Genomic DNA, 17,316 nt, shown 5'->3' with positions numbered 1-17,316 from the left:
ATATTCGGCCGTAAAAGAGGAATTGAATTAATCTTTATCTTTGAACTCGAGTATATTACCGCCCGCGAAAAAGTAAAATAAAAACAATCAATATTATAAAAGTATACAATCATTTTACATTTACATGCTTTCTCCTTACAAGGGATATCATAGTTTGTGGCAACATTAATTTTACAAATACAAATAATATTTATGAACACATACAATGGTTTGTTTAATCATAGTATTTTTTGTCACAAAATGCCAATCGTGTTAAGGGGACACTACAGTAGTGGCGTGTTACCTCACCATACCCCTTTATCACTTAACCCTAGCCAAAATTATATTTTTTTGAAAATGAAATATAGTAATCCAAGTACCTAAAGTGATAGGGTATCAGAATGAATGTGGTTATGGGGATCTATTTCCAAAACCCTAGGAGGAGTTCGTAAACAAACAGAAAGACAGACAGACAGACAGAAGCTACTACTTTATTATAGTAGAAGATCGTAGCATGGTAAATTGTACAGGAGAAGTCCTGGTAATGTACGAGGTATACAACTTACCATCTTTGAGATGGACGGAAGGTGGGTAGTAGGGGAGGCAGGAAAGACGCGATCTAAGAATAGAAGGTAGTTGTAAAACGAAAAGTACTTGACCGAGGCTATCGGCGCTTCTATCCTTGAAAATGACGAGTGGTCAAGGAACGAAAGGGTGAGTTACAATAGACAGGAAGAGTTCAAGGACACAGGTAAGTTTGGTGGGAGGGCGTGAGTATTGAGGTAAAGCGGGGCGTTCAAATGTGTGAAGTGAGTGGGTGAGTATAGGTGTCTTGTTGAGTTTTGGTAACATGTGTAGGTTTCCTTCAATAGCAAATATTCAGAAAAGCCACGTTCCGGAAGCTTTTCCCTCATCCTCTTCACGCTCTGAAATTAGTAATATTCCGTCCCCCCTCACCTCCCTACAAAAGAAATCCAGTACCTTCACGCTCCAATCCTCCACACACACACACACACACACACACACACACACACACACACACACACACACACACACACACACACACACACACACACACACACACACACACACACACACACACACACACACACACACACACACACACACACACACACACACACACACAAACACGTACACACAAAAACACAAACCACACACAACCTCGTGGCGCGGTGGTTAGAGTTCTCGCCTGCCACCACGGCAGACCGGGCTCGAATCCCGCCCAGAGCTGAAATAATTTCAGTAACGCTGCGCTGCGGGTTGCTACTCCAAATCTCGTGGGCGGAGAATTTGGGGTGTGTGCGCGTATAAGGTAACAGTATTACCCAAAGATCGGCCATACAAGCTTTGAACTCTCATCTGAGAGGTTAATAACTGTCGATCACGAGTACAACACGTGATCCAAGACCATGGTGAATCACACACACACACGTATGCTTCTGAATAACCCCCCTCTTATTACTACGTCCCAAAACTCTTATCACGTTCAGGAACCTCCACCACACAGACACCCAAGCCTACCACAAACCCCACCACCATATTGCACCCAGCTCAATGGCTACAGGTAAGGGAGTTTCGTGGTCACAGCTTTCATATCTCCACACTACGGGTGCTATGGCATCCAGAGGAAGCCTAGTGCAATGGCCGCTTGCGGACGGATTGCGGCTATATGCATCGCCCTGGTATCACAATCAATTATAATACCAATATATAACGTACTCTTTCTGACCTCTCTACTTACATTTCCCTTAGTCACTCAAACCACTACTAGCGACACTGCAGCCGTCTGCAGCCCCTGTTGACTGACAATAGGGGTGTGCCGGCCTTCTGAGCCGCACGCGCGTGTGTATGTGTATGGCCATACGCTCGCGTTTATTCATGTAATAGGCCATGGCGGACCTGCTTTGCATAGTGCACTTGCGCGTACCCGCGCGCGCTCGCGACGCGCGTCATCCGAAGAGAAGGGCCGCATTCAAATCTCGGGTGATAAATAGCAGAGTTATAGTGAAGGTATGTTAATTCCATGGGGACGGAAGGGGAGGAAAAGAGGGTGATGGTGGCTGATATTCAAATCGCAAGTAATTGCCGACAATCTTCTTGTGAAGGTGTGCCGAAACGATGAATCACAACACGTGAACCGGACTCAATACCAGAGGATGACAAAGCCATATGCCTAAGTAGAAGTCCACTGATACTATTCTTCTCCTGATGACATTCATGTCAAAGTCGAAGTGCGAAGTTCGAACTGAGTTCGATACATGAATCTGGCGAAGTCATGGACTAATGAGAAGTCTGACCAATTTGCACTTCCGCTAACGTCGTTTGGATCTCGCAGACTCACTGGAATATGCGAGCTCAACCGATTTCTTCTCCTTAATCCAGCCTCTGAAAGGTTGGCTCACAGCCCTTTTCTTCCATGTAGCCTTATGTACCTACTGGAACCAATGTCTTGGTTCACAATGAGTAGCTCCTCTCTCTTGACAAACCAGTGTGTGTGTGTGTGGGGGGGGGCTCTGTGTGTGTGTGTGTGTGTGTGTGTGTGTGTGTGTGTGTGTGTGTGTGTGTGTGTGTGTGTGTGTGTGTGTGTATGTGTGTGTGTGTGTGTGTATTTGTGTGTGTGTGTCTGTGTGTGTGTGTGTGTGTGTGTGTGTGTGTGTGTGTGTGTGTGTGTGTGTGTGTGTGTGTGTGTGTGTGTGTGTGTGTGTGTGTGCGTGTGTGTGCGTATGTGTGTGTGTGTGTGTGTGTGTGTGTGTGTGTGTGTGTGTGTGTGTGTGTGTGTGTGTGTGTGTGTGTGTGTGTGTGTGTGTGTGTGTGTGTGTGTGTGTGTGTGTGTGTGCGCGCGTGTGATTTACCATGGTTTCACCATGGTCTTGTATCATATGTTGGACTCGTGATCGACAGTGATTAACCTTCCGGATGAGAGCTCAGAGCTCGAATGACCGATCTATGGGTAATAATGTGACCTTACACGCACACATACACCTAACTCCCCGCCCAATAGAGTTGGAGTAACGATTCGCAGCGCAGCGATACTGAAATTATTTCAGCTCTAGGCAGGATCCGAACCCAGACCGCTGTAGTGACGGTCGCGATCGCTACCACTGCGCCACGAGACGCGCGCGCGCGCATGTGTGTGTGTGTGTGTGTGTGTGTGTGTGTGTGTGTGTGTGTGTGTGTGTGTGTGTGTGTGTGTGTATGTGTGTGTGTGTATGTGTGTGTGTGTATGTGTGTGTGTGTGTGTGTGTGTGTGTGTGTGTGTGTGTGTGTGTGTGTGTGTGTGTGTGTGCGTGTGTGTGCGTGTGTCTGTGTGTGTGTGTGTGTGTGTGTGTGTGTGTGTGTACGTGTGTGTGTGTGTGTGTGTGTGTGTGTGTGTGTGTGTGTGTGTGTGTGTGTGTGTGTGTGTGTGTGCGCGCGTCTGTGTGCATGTGTATGTGCATATATGTGCTGCATGTGTGTGTGTGTGTGTGTGTGTGTGTGTGTGTGTGTGTGTGTGTGTGTGTGTGTGTGTGTGTGTGTGTGCGTACGTGCGCGCGTGTGTATGTGCGTGTGTGCGCAAGTTGTATGCATGTGTGTGTGCGTGCGCGCGCACGTAAGCCTGTATGCATGTGTGCGTGTGTGTATGCGTGTGTGTATGTGTGTGTGTGTGTGTATGCGTGTGTGTGTGTGTGTGTGTGTGTGTGTGTGTGTGTGTGTGTGTGTGTGTGTGTGTGTGTGTGTGTGTGTGTGTGTGTGTGCGTGCGTGTGTGTGTGTATGTGTGTGTGTGTGCGTGTGGGGGGGTGCGCGCGCGCGTTTGTGTCTGTGTTGCATCTACAGGTGATTTTTTTTCGTTTGAGAGTACATTTTATTCTGCACATAAACAAAATGGTTACAAGATATTCTAGAAAAAATAAGATAATACAAAATACACGAAGACAATGACGATATCCCATAACAATTTACCAAGGCAGGAGAGGTTTTTCACTTACCTTCCCCGTGAAACCACTATAACGAACATGAGTAGGCTAACCATGTACAAAAGACAGTTTCGGAGCAAGGGACTACACGTGTTTGTTATGGCATTGAAGACAGCCCTGGGCTTTTGGCGACTCAATAGGCTGGTGCACAAGCCATGTGGACAAAAGGGGGAGGGGGAGGGAGGCGGGAATGGGGGGAGGCTGTCACCATGGGGCGGAATGAAATATGGTGACCAGCTTATAAAGACTCCGATATGGGTAAGGCCCCGTATGTATGCAAATTCCCCTCCCCCCTTCCCTGACATGATTGGATCTTAATGCCACGTGTTGGTAAGACGTTTTAATCAAGTCCAGCACTTCACGCTTAACACGTAAACAGATTGGTCTCTCTGTTGGAAGTCTCTCCAGTTCGGAAATCATCCCACTATTGGGAACGAATTAAAAAATATCCAGTACTAAGAGTAACACTACACTGTTTAAAAAAAAAAAAAAATCTAGTGTTCTGGATTTTCTAAGTTTCAGAACATATCGTTCACTATATTGGAAATGTCCGAATTCTAGGGATTTCTAGTAGAAAAAATATTTACGACAAGAGCGCAACATATTTGCAATGAAAACGTACTACCAGATTTGCATCACCCACACATCGATTTTTATAATGCATCTATTCTGGAGAAGAGCAAGTGATTTTGATGCATACAAAAGTGTGAATCTACTAACAATATTTGAGAGAACTCCATCTAGGAGCCGTGCAGGGTACAAACTATCGGGCGTGATTTTAGGTGATCTTCGTTCGACATAGAAATGCTTGGGATGACATTCTTGTAGGTTGCTACATTAGATGCTAGCGTTAAACATAGGGTTGGGCAAGGGTACAGTAATCAGACTAAGGGCCCAGTCACACCAATCTTACGACCTGTTTCCGACCACCGGCGACCACGGCCAGTTGCAGGTAGTCTTTGGAAGTCGCTGGTAGTCGGTAATAAGATAGATAAATAGATAGATCGATAGATATATAGATAGATGTATTACGACACACACTGAATCGTCCCCAGTACATAGATTTTCATCTTATCAACCACATTAAATTTTTCCATTTCAGGTCTTTGCATAGGTTTTGTGTCGCCGACCGATCGCTTGATCTTCGGTCGAAGGTGGTCGGAAACAGGTCGTAAGCTTGGCGTGACTGGGGCTTAAGAGGAGGATTTTGGAGTAAATCTGGGTCTCGATCAGTGGTAACTCCTGAATAAAATCGTCTTACGGCACCGAGATGGGTTTATTTCGAAAGCCACCGAAATTAAAGGATCTCTGAAGACATTGTATGTCCGGAGATCCTCACAAAGTAGGGTAAAAAAAAATCAGCACCTTTGCCCTCTTTATTTGGACAGCTTGGGAGAGCGGCAGTGACTTGCCGACAGGAGACATCTTTCTCCATAATGAGATCGATTTTAAATAAATAGATAAATAAGAAAGTAAGCACACAAACAGGAAACAATTATAAATGTTTAGGGTCATTCTGGGGTTCTTGTTTTAAACAAGTAGAAGTATGCCACGAGCTTGATAAATGAATATACATTTTCTATTGAAATTCTTTAAAATATAAGAAAAATATTTATAGAATGAATATTAGAGATGACAAGTTCCGAAATCTTCAAAATATATTAAACTAAAAACACCTTCCTATTATACTATTTGAAAAGCGTCACCATTCTGAATATTTGAAACTTCCTAATCTTAGTATCACAGTAAATTAAACAACTTTGTAATACTCGTTAGTACATTAATCAGAAATACGTGTGCATGCACACTGAAGAACGAGCAAACAGAAACGACCTCAACTCAATGTCATGGCCAAGTATTCATTAGCATATGCGCGCGCATGCACAAATCTAGTGTTTTTTTTTGTTTTTGTTTTTTTTTGCAACACCTGACCTGAAAGTAATGGTAAAGTCAAAAGTGTTCACGTTTAGTCTTAATATTCGTCTTTATTTCTTAAGATTGTCACAAAGTAGTTAGCCATAAACCTAATCAAGAAAATGACCGTCAGAAACTACTGGCGTTGGAAGTGTAATTTCACAAAAATACTTCTAGTGGCTCGGACAACCAACCTTTGAATAAAAGTCACGTTATACGTGCTAGCTCCCCCTCCTCCCCCCTCAAAAAAAGGCAATATTAGAATGGGTTGCCAATTACTTGAAAATCAAAAACAGCTGCAATGCAAGATTGGTAAAACCTCGTTAATCATCTACATATACTCGTAATCTACAATTTCTTTGAAAATAAATTCAAACGTACATCAAGTATAAAGGTGTTGAAATAGGTTCATTGCTTTATAGACTACCAAATGATAAAACTGTAAACAAAGAATAATACTTTGTAAAATATAATTTTCTCGTTCAGGTTTCATGTAGGAAAAATTAGGATTAACATCTTTGAAAAGGTTTATGCATGTTTTCAATAACCTAGAAGATGAATTTATAATTTTGACGACTTGTTTTACTTCATGATTAGCGCAGTTCTTGGGCTGTCCTTAAATTGTGCAGTTCTCAAATTAGCTACTTTTCATAGCAACATATGGACAAAATCATATTGATTGCACATTTTGATTACCGTGTTTCGCTGATGCAGTAACATTACTGTATATAGCTGATGTAATCTTATTACTATATTTAACTATAAAATTGGGCCTCTTCTGTTAATGTGGATAGTGTAGAGGTTGTCCTTACATAGGTTCGAATCCCGCTCGTACCACGGATACTGAAAAAATCTTCAGTTCTTTTCTTATAACTACAAATAGCAATGCCTCCACAGCAAACCTGCCGTTTCCATCGTCTGGAAGGGAAGCCATTTACTACTAACAGTAGTTGTGATGTATGCGGCCGTATTCAAAGCGGTTAATGCAAGGTATTGCGATCAAAATGATTCCTCTCCTTGTCTTCACATGTTTGTAAGAAAAATAGAACATTTCTTGAAAATTATGGGAGAAGTTGACATTTTTTATTAATATTGATTCTATTCGTCTTCAGTGATCACACTATTTATCATTGATATTTAACATCTTCACTGTTGAAACACAATGACAAAAGCCGACAAGACTGTGAGAATCAACACCGTGTGAGATCGAAACCTTTATTGGTACGACGTTTTGCTTGTTACAACTTTTTTCAAGTACTTGGAAAACGCTGTAACAAGCGAAACGTCGTACCAATAAAGGTTTCGATCTCACACAGTATTGATTCTCATCTTCACTGTTATAACTCATAACATAGTCAGATCATGACTATGACTCCCAGTGATCTTTTCTACGTCCACCCCCCTTTTTAAAGAACATGTGGCCCTGAGAAATTGGCTTAGTTTGAGAACCACTACATCAGTTAGATATGTGAAACTAAATACTGAAACGTTATAGAGAATTATCTCGTAAGATGGGATATCTGATCACTTCTTAGCATTTCATTTAGAAGCTAAATAGTCATCGCCCTCCTAGTGAGACTTTAGGTACAGAAAAATGAACGTGACGTTTGCAAAGTATGGAAGAACATCTTTCTAGCATATCACTGTATATAAAATGATACTGAAGAATTAATAACGAGGACCAGCTTGTCGTGGTCCTGAAGGATGGACCTTCTCTTCTCCAGCTGGAGGTGCAACCCCGAGAGGCTGACGTTTGGTTTCCAAACTTGGCCCAACTGCATTTCCTCCACCTTTTCATAAATGGTGAGATAACTGATGACTGCTGTCCCCTCTACATCTTTCAGTAGGTGACTTATTAACATTAACACATTACAGACAAGTCTCAAAATTCTTTCCACAGAGATCAAGGGAAGGATCTGATCACCGTTGCCTGATGCTATGGGGATCCGGGTTTCCTATCAGTAAAATTCTCGAGACAACTTTTGCAATGAAGTGATTCTGAAAAGTTTTTTTTCTCTTCTAAGATTCACTTCATTGCAAAAGTTGTTGTCTCGAATGTTACTGACAGGAAAATCTTAGAGTAATTTGTTATGATTTCCACCCCTCGAAATGATAATGGAAACCCAATAACGAATGCCTTTGTCCTTTTTCATAGTATCATTACTACTTTACCACGAACTCTTCTTATGAGAGCACATTATAAAGTTAGAGAAGGTTACATTTTGAAGTATTTTGTCCAAAGTTAGGCTGACAACAATATCGCATTTGCTTTATAGGTATTAGGTAACATCTTTTCTTATTTGCTCCAAATTTCTTATGATAGACTAAAGTTGAGCTGTGAGCCTCTTTTGTTGACTGCTTTTACATATTTGTGTACGATATATATGTATATTATATATATACATACATACATACATACATACATACATATATACATATATACATACATATATACATATATATATATATATTGTAAAACACACACACACACACACACACTACGGAGGTCCGGGTTCGATCCTCGCCCGGGGCTGAAATAATATCAGTATCGCAGCGCTGAGGGGTGTTACTCCAACTCTCGTGGGGGGGGAGTTGGGGGTGTGTGTGTGTGTGCAAGGTCATAGCATTACCCATAGATCGGACCTACGAGCTCTGAGCTCTCTTCCAGGAGGGAAATAGCTGTCGATCACGAGTCCAACACGTGATCCAAAGACCAAGTGAATACACACACACACACACACACACACACACACACACACATCCCAAAAAATTGTATGCGAGCAAGAATACATAAAATTGCAGGTGTGAATTTTCGACAGGTAATTTTTTTATGAGCAGCGGGTAGCAGCCATAACGGCGGAGGGCATTAGTAGTAATAATAAGCATTGGGGATGGTAATGAGCAATGGTAATGGCAAGTTAAACGCGCCCGCAGCACCCGGCGAGGCGATAAGAGCTCGGCCATTAAAAAGGTAATGAGAATACCATGAGTAAGCAAGACAAGTCAAGGTAACGATGATATAATGGTAATGTAAACGTTTTTTGGGAGGGTAATGCATGGTGGACTTAGGAAAGAGGGAGGCTGTGAAGAGGGGTGTGAAAGAGTGTGAAGGAGGGCGTGAGATTTGGTGAGGAGCGTGAGGGAAACTATGAATGGCGAAGCATATGAGGGAGGGGCGTGAGGGAGGGGCGTGAGGGAGGGGCGTGAGGGAGGGGCGTGAGGGAGGGGCGTGAGGGAGGAGCATGAGGGAGGAGCATGAGGGAGGAGCATGAGGGAAGATCATGAGGGAGGAGCATGAGGGAGGGGCGTGAGGGAGGGGCGTGAGGGAGGGGGTGATGGAGGGGCGTGAGGTAGGGGCGTGAGGTAGGGGCGTGAGGGAGGGACGTGAGGGAGGGGCGTGATGGAGGGGGTGATGGAGGGGGCGAGGGAGGGGGGGCGAGGGATGGGGGCGAGAGAGGGGGGCGAGAGAGGGGGCGAGAGAGGGGGGCCAGGGAGGGGGGCCAGGGAGGGGGGCCAGGGAGGGTGGCCAGGGAGTGGGGCGAGGGGGGGGGCGAGGGACAGGGGCGAGGGACGGGGGCGAGGGACGGGGGCGAGAGACGGGGGCGAGGGAGGGGGGCGAGGGAGGGGGGCGAGGGAGGGGGGCGAGGGAGGAGGGCGAGGGAGGGGGGCGAGGGAGGTGGGCGAGGGAGGGGGGGCGAGGGAGGGGGGCGAGAGAGGTGACGAGGGAGTGGAGAAAGGGAGGGACGTGAAGGAGGGTCGTGAGGGTGGGGCGTGAGGAGAGAGATAAGGGAGGGCGATGAGTTAGCGAAACTGATTCGGGAAAGCAGAATACAGTATTGGGTAAAAGATTACATATGAAAAAGCAGTCTTTGCAGATGTGAAATAAGCACGAAATTAAAATTTGAGTGAAAAGATGTATTCAACATGTGTATTGCATTGCCCAGTCGAGATATCAAAAACTGTCTCACACTCCAAAACATTTCGTTCATATCATGCAAAGCCAAGCTTTCTTGGTCGAACGTTTTAGAAAATAGTAACACTGTAGGTGCATGTACTTGTACTGTTGCGGACATATAAATCTGACACAGCTAAGCTTGGTATGGGATTTGTATAATCTCGGACATAATCATATGGGTAATTCTTGTTTGTTTACCTACAATATTGCTACAGAAAAATACGTATACACGTTCAAGTTGCCATACGCCACCACCAAGTACAATAGTGCACATAACTGTGTCCTCTGTATAGGCTGAGTAAGCGTAGTTGGTAAGTTACTACGACACTTGTCATGTGATTGCTGAGTTCGAGTCTTCGGCAGTACCGCATTTCAATTTCTGCATGTGGCGTGTATTGGTAGCCGAAGACAGTCTTCGGATGCAGAGGTTGGGCTTCGAACATGAGCGAAAAGGCTTTGAGGTAACGATTCTTAGTATCTCAGCCAGATGTCTATAGATCCATAGATATTCCATGTTTCAGTAGGGTCCACAGATCCAAAGCTAATACCTGAAGGACATCAGGCATTTAACATCCACAGGAATCTTAGACTATAAATGAGTGGACCACATTATAGGTACAGGGAAAGTATTAGTCACGAGTAGGAAACAAAACTTGTTAGTAGAGGTTATAGAAACAATACGGTGTCATTAAAAACATAGAAAAATATATAATTTCCCAAAGACGATAGATTTCGCGGGTTGAAGTGATCGACGTAGCTGCCGCCAGGTAATTTTATTCATCCGAAGCAAACCCTTGTTAACGTCGAAAGGTTAAATTCTCCAAGTAATGTACTTTGGTTATCACAAATCTATTTCATTTAGTTCAGACTAGAGTAGCATCTCTTAACCCGTGGGTACTGCAACAAATTATATAGAGTGTTGGAAATGCCTGTGCCTCGTAGTAACGTAACAGCTGTAGTCACTTTATCCCACATGTTAGGATGAGATGGACTCTCTAAACCTAACTACTGGGGATGATAAGGTCTGAAAAGTTTAAGAAGATCTCGACTACAGAAACTTTTGTATCGTTCAGGGTGAAGTAAATGGTTGCCTTGTACATACAGAAACTATCCCAATTGGGATAATTATGCACTCAACAAGGAGGATGAGAACGGTAACACAAACCAGTTTTAATTATAACGCTCCCTAAATTTCTTTTATAATCATTATTCCAGAAACTTCAGTGACACCTCTACGAACTAGAGTTACGAAGTAGCCTTTTAATAAGGGAGACCAGTTTCCAGTCTAAAAATATTATAGATCTCTTGATTTCTACTATCCTTCCGTTCTTATGCCTTCCTTAACTAATTCCTTTGCCATCTCTCTGGTGCAATTTTGTTCTTATGGATAGAAGCGTTGGTTATTGACGACTAAATACCACCACTATGACTATAAAGGAGGTACAATGTATATACATTTTATTTTAGTGTATAAAAATTATATGGAGATAGTATCAGGTAGTAAGATTCTTGAGATTAATTTTGGTCAACTCTTTGTAATAGCCAAAAAATTCTACTTTACGAAATTCCTTTTTCTTTATCTATTATCAAATAGACGTGACTGGCTTAGGCTTTATTAGGCTAGGTTGGATTAGGTGAGGTTAGGTTAGGTTAGGTGAGGTTAGGTCAAGTTTAGGATAGCTTGTTCTAGTCAGGTTAGGCAGGGCTGGGTTAGGCTTGGCTAGGTTGATTTTGTTTAGTTTGGGTAAGGTCAGGGCAGGTCAGGGCAGGTCAAGCCAGATCAGATCAGATCAGGTCAGGTCAGGACAAGTCAAGTTAATTTTTCTCAGGTTATATCAAGTTAGGTCCAGTTAGACGAGATCAAGTTAGGTCAGGTCAGGACAGATTAGGTCAGGCTAGGTCAGGGTAGGTCAAGTTAGGCCAGGTTAGATCAGGCTAAGTTAGGTCAGATTAGGTTAGATAAGGTTAGGTCAGATCAGGTTAGGTCAGGGTCAGGTTCGGGTAGGTCAGGTTCAGGTAGGTCAGGTTTAGGTCACACTAAATTAGCTTAGGTTTCAAGTTATGTTTTACTTTAGGTAAAACATTTGAGGACAAACTCACGCAATTAGCCAACTAAAGAATTGCAGCAGACGTTTTGGGAATATAAGTCCAAGGCACTACGGGCCCGGAGGACAACGGATGCAGGGGGGAGTGGGAGGAGACAGAACCTTCAACCGGAGGTTAAAACAAGGGATAAATGGATAAGGACCAGTGAAGAGGAGGGGAGTGTGCGGGGGTGGGCACAACGAGAGAAAGGAGTATTGTTCCATGCCGTAGGACGAGACGTGTGGGTGGGTGGGGGGAAGGTGGGTGGGGGACTCAAGGTGGGGGGGAGTGAGGGAAAGGAAAAGGATGAAGGAGCGAGGGAGAGGGGGGGGGGGCACTGTTCCTGGAAGTAGGGGGAACGGGGGCGCAGAGATAATGAGAGGAGGTGGGGAGGGAAGGGTAGCGGAGGGAAGAGAGATGCGGGGTGGGTAGGTTGAGGGACCAACGGAGTAATTGGGAGTGTAAGAAGAATGAAGAGTGGAGGGATCAGAGTTGAGATTTTCGGGAGCTGATGTTAGGGACGTAGATAAACTGGGAGTGCAGTGACTAGTATATAAGTTAGGGAAAATATTAAGGAGATGCTAAGGTGGATGTATTTCCGGTCGAAAGAGGTCACCTTGGCTTTTCGTGATGGGGCAGCGAGTACATGTAGTGGTATATAGGAAGAACAAGAGAAAGCAAGTGCTGGGACAAGATACGATAAATAGAAGGTGTGGACAGTACATAATGAAAAATGATACGGAGAAAAGGGGATAGGGAGAGGAGAGAATAAGAAAAGACAAGTGTTGAGACAAGAAATCATAAACAGAAGGTGCGGACAGTACATAACGAAAAACGATACGGAGAGGGAAGAATTGGAGAAGAAGCAAGGGAGAAATGTGGACACACTACTTTGAGAGCCGGACGGTTTGAAAGAAAAAATAAATAAAAGTCTAGAGGCAAAAAACAAAGAAAAGGGAACAAGAATTTTTTATACACAACAGAAAAAATTGTACAAAAGAAGTCAGGGAGAAAAGTTAAAAATAATAGGGAAAGTAGGGAGTAGGGGAGGCAGCAGTAACAGGAGTTGGGTAGGGATAGGGAGCAGGGAGTAGAGGAGCGATATCCGTTTAGGGAAGGCGTTGGGAATTAACGAGACATTAAACGGTCGCCTTCCAGTCAGATTTCTTAGGTCCTTTGAGGGCGGCGGTGGAGTTAATGGGTGGAGACTGAGCCCTCGGGAGGGGGAGGAGAGTGGTTATGAGGGCGAGTGGCTAGGACGAGTGGTATAAGGAAGTGACTAGAGCGAATGGTATGGTGGAATGGCTAAGGCGAGTGGCTAGTGTGTAGCTGGTGGGAGTGGCTAATGGAGAAGTGGGTTGATTATAGAGGAGTGAGTTGGGCGAATGACCAGGACAAGTAGCCAGGGTGAGTGACTTGGACAAGTGGCCAGGGTGAGTGGCTTGGACAAGTGGTCAGGACGAGTGGTCAGGGCGAGTGGTCAGGGCGAGTGGTCAGGGCGAGTGGTCAGGGTGAGTGGCCAGGGCGAGTGGTCAGGGCAAGCGTCAGGGGCAAGTGGCAGAGACGAGTGGCAAGGGCGAGTGATCGTGTTCAGTGGCCGTGGCGAATGGCCGGGGCGAATGGCCGGGGCGAGTGGCCGGGGCGAGTGGCCGGGGCGAGTGGCTGGGGCGAGTGGCCGGGGCGAGTGGCCGGGGCGAGTGGCCGGGGCGAGTGGCCGGGGCGAGTGGTTAAGGTGAGTGATTAGGGTGATTAGGGAGGTGGTTAAAGTGGTGGTTAGGGGGATGGTTAAGGGGATGGTTAGGGGGATGGTTAGGGGGGTGGTTAGGGGGGTGGTTAGGGGGGTGGTTAGGGGGTGGTCAGGGGGATGGTTAGATTAGGTTAGGGGGTGGTTAGGGGGTGGTTAAGGGGTAGTTAAATGGGCGTGGTTAAGGGAGAGTGGTTATACGGGAGTGGTTATGGAGGGCTCGTTCGGGGTGGTTAGTAGGTGTGGTTATAGGAAATGGTTTGTTTGGAAAGAATTCCAGTAAGGCACTTGGATTGGAGGAAGAGCGTGGGCGGCAGGGGAAGAAGAGAGGAGGGATTAGTAGAGGAGGATGAGGAAGGAGAGATGGGGAAGAGGAGGATGAGGAAGAGGAGAATAAGGAAGAAGAGGATGAGGAAGAGGAGAATAAGGAAGAGGAGAATAAGGAAGAGGAGGATGAGGAAGAGGAGGATGAGGAAGGGGAGGATGAGGAAGGGGAGGATGAGGAAGGGGAGGATGAGGAAGGGGAGGATGAGGAAGGGGAGGATGAGGAAGGGGAGGATGAGGAAGAGGAGGATGAGGAAGAGGAGGATGAGGAAGGGGAGGATGAGGAAGGGGAGGATGAGGAAGGGGAGGATGAGGAAGGGGAGGATGGGGAAGGGGAGGATGAGGAAGGGGAGGATGAGGAAGGGGAGGATGAGGAAGGGGAGGATGAGGAAGTGGAGGATGGGGAAGGGGAGGATGAGGAAGGGGAGGATGGGGAAGGGGAGGATGGGGAAGTGGAGGATGGGGAAGTGGAGGATGGGGAAGGGGAGGATGGGAAAGTGGAGGATGGGAAAGGGGAGGATGAGGAAGGGGAGGATGAGGAAGGGGAGGATGGGGAAGGGGAGGATGAGGAAGGGGAGGATGAGGATTGGGATGGGGAAGGGAGAGGCATAGGATGGAATAAAAGTGGAACAGGGACAAGAGGAACTTAACATCAAAAGATATTCAAAGCATAGATAAGGATAAATGGTAAAACGGACGTCATGCGGGGACATAGAATAGAGAATCGTTTGGGGATTAGCTGAACGAGTTTAGTGAATATACCTCAGCTGTGTTGGGGGTTTCCCTCTGCTGAATAAAATCTCCTTCAGTCAGAATAATTTCATGTCGAGAGGAGCAGTTAAAAGGTCAATCGAGATCATAGGACATTTGGAATTGGCTGAAGTCTGAAGACATTTGTACAACTCGTGCATGTCATTGAAAAACGTGGCGATTCCTGTATCTGTTTAATTACTTGTTGGTATTTCCTTGGTACGTGGAGACAACGAGGCACCGGAAGAGATAGAGCCATAAAAGTCGTAAAGAAGAGACCTTAGGAAGGTAGGAGGATGGAGCGACAGTAGAAATTAAAAGTGATCACCATTATTTCAGGAGTGGTCTACCATCATAAAAAGAATGCTGCGTCAATGACTGGTCTGTAGGTATGTCGCTGAAGAACCAAAAATATTGACTACATGCAACTGATCCAGTCACTACACTATATAGGGATAATGAATGGATGGGAGTCTTGGCGCCCCTGTGAGAAGAGAGGAGAAGAGAAGAGAAGAGAAGAAAAGAGAAGAGGAAAGAGAAGAGAGAAAAGAGGAAAAGAGAGAAAAGAGAAAAAAAGATAAGAGAAATGAGAAGAGAATCTGAGGAGTATGAACGCGTTAAGGAAAGTAAGGGCGAGGTACAGTGCACAAGTACCAGAGGAACGGGTGTGTTTGGGATGGGGGTGGGGGAAGGGTAAAGTGAACGAGAGAGAGTCCAAGGGCATGGTCAACCAACGGGTGAGGAGCCTGGGTGAGGAAACGGCACCGGAGGACAAAGTGGGTGAAGAAATGAAGAGTGAGGGGCGAGATAATAGATTAGAGACACTGTCAGCATCACAATTGACAATAGATCCGCAAGGTCCCGTCTTTGGCGCGCAGCTGGCTTGGGTGGACAAGATTGGGGGATGGGGGAGTTGAAGATGGACGAAGAGTGCATGGGAGTTGACCAAGTGGTGAATGAGAGACGAGATCAATCATGGATTGGAGTAGGAGTAGACCAGTCATGACCGTACAGTATAGTGACAGAACTGGTTTCAAGCAGAGTAAACAAGGTTGAAAACAAAGTTTAGTAAGTTAGGATAAAGATAAAGGAACCTTTGCTATGATGAAAAGGACCATGAGGATTAATCACCACAGTGAATTTAAGCGAAACAAGCCGCGGATGTTTTCCTTCCTGTCTAATTACAACCTCCTTGCAAGCGCCACGGACCTTCATCCATTACGCGTCATCTAAAAGCATTTTTTTCTAAAGAAACAAACCTGACTGGATCTTAACCTACTAGTAATCTAGGACTACAAAGGAAGGCACTCCTCGATCCTAGTCAGTCCCAAGGGGAGGATGACCCATCAGGAATCTGACTGTTGCCACGGAAAGGTTCAAGTCAGAAGCCACACTACTCCGTCCGTGGCGAGTGGCAGGCTGAGGACCAGGCGAAGAGATACAGTTGTTCCGCACTCCAGAGCATAATGATGTAGGGGCTGTGATTTTGCAGCCCCGCATAGCTGTCAATATTCCTCCCTGATTCTCCCTATATGTAGGACGTGCCACCCTTATCGATGTTCAAGTCGGATCCTATGCAAGACGGTTTCCGACGGTCTATCCGAACCAGGAGGGAGATTGGTCATGAAAGGAAGGGCCGTAGCTTGTTTCGCATGAGGCAGCTACTATGACTATAAAGAAAGTAGTGAGATATGATGAATCAGGGGTCTAAGGAAATGTATGAATGTTTTGGTGTCGTTAATAGGAATGCTAAGAGATCTCAAAACGAAAGATAAAGATGTGGATAAACTTAGAGGAAACAGATAAACCATGTTGGATTGTTGTGAATGACGAGGATTGGCAAATGTCTGTGACAAAATGAAATGAAGAAACAACAACAAAATAAATAAATGAATATATTAATAGATACATCTACAATAAGTGTTTTTGTGGTGTCAAAGCCTTGTCAATTCAATTCACTTCATTGTAAAACTGTTACATGAGGGCATCTATATTTTTGCTTAATTTTCCTGGCCCCGTGCCTTGTTTACTTTTACATGTACACACGCGCGAGCACGCACACACACACACACACACACACACACACACACACACACACACACACACACACACACACACACACACACACACACACACACACACACACACACACACACACACACACACACACGCACACACGTACACAAATATACACAGATGCACACAGGAGCACACGCACACACGTACTCACATAGACAAACACATGCATACGCATGTGTACGTACTTTATCACCCAAGCAGTAAGATTTGACCCTTCTATGTCCCCCTCCCATGGTAACAAGCTTAACTACAAGATAGTCGATCTTAAGCTGAAGCTGAAGCAGTCGCCAATGCCCCACGTGCTCGAATAGCCAAAGGAAGTGGGAGTCACCGGTAACCTTCTGTGATCAATGATGAATCCTATCCATCCATTCAGCAAATGGAAGAAGAAGCATTGCCGTCTGTGAGTTGGACGAACCAACACATAAACAGCTCCCTCTGGATGAGGCTTGGTCAGACTGATACTGTACGGCAGCGGGACAGACGGACTGACAATACGTCCCAATGAGCT

At 45.2% G+C, this 17,316-nt stretch overlaps 1 protein-coding gene across 1 annotated transcript in view; it reads right to left on the bottom strand.

Moving 5' to 3' along the window:
• Nucleotides 1-17,316, bottom strand: part of LOC143038298 (uncharacterized) — a gene marked incomplete at its 3' end in the record, with an annotated part of 48,107 nt that overhangs the window by 20,435 nt on the left and 10,356 nt on the right. The window contains exons 3-4 of the mRNA XM_076207320.1: nucleotides 3,967-3,982; nucleotides 2,151-2,264 (exon numbers count right to left, since the gene is read on the bottom strand). Coding sequence (XP_076063435.1) covers nucleotides 2,151-2,264; nucleotides 3,967-3,982 — 130 coding nt within the window. The remainder of the gene's footprint in view (nucleotides 1-2,150; nucleotides 2,265-3,966; nucleotides 3,983-17,316) is intronic.

Source organism: Oratosquilla oratoria, chromosome 24 (genome assembly GCF_046742065.1).
Source record: "Oratosquilla oratoria isolate Oo_2021 chromosome 24, ASM4674206v1, whole genome shotgun sequence".
Taxonomy (NCBI): Eukaryota; Metazoa; Arthropoda; class Malacostraca; order Stomatopoda; family Squillidae; genus Oratosquilla; species Oratosquilla oratoria.
Note: the sequence above shows the minus strand (reverse complement) of the source record. Positions and strands in the feature narration are given on the sequence as shown.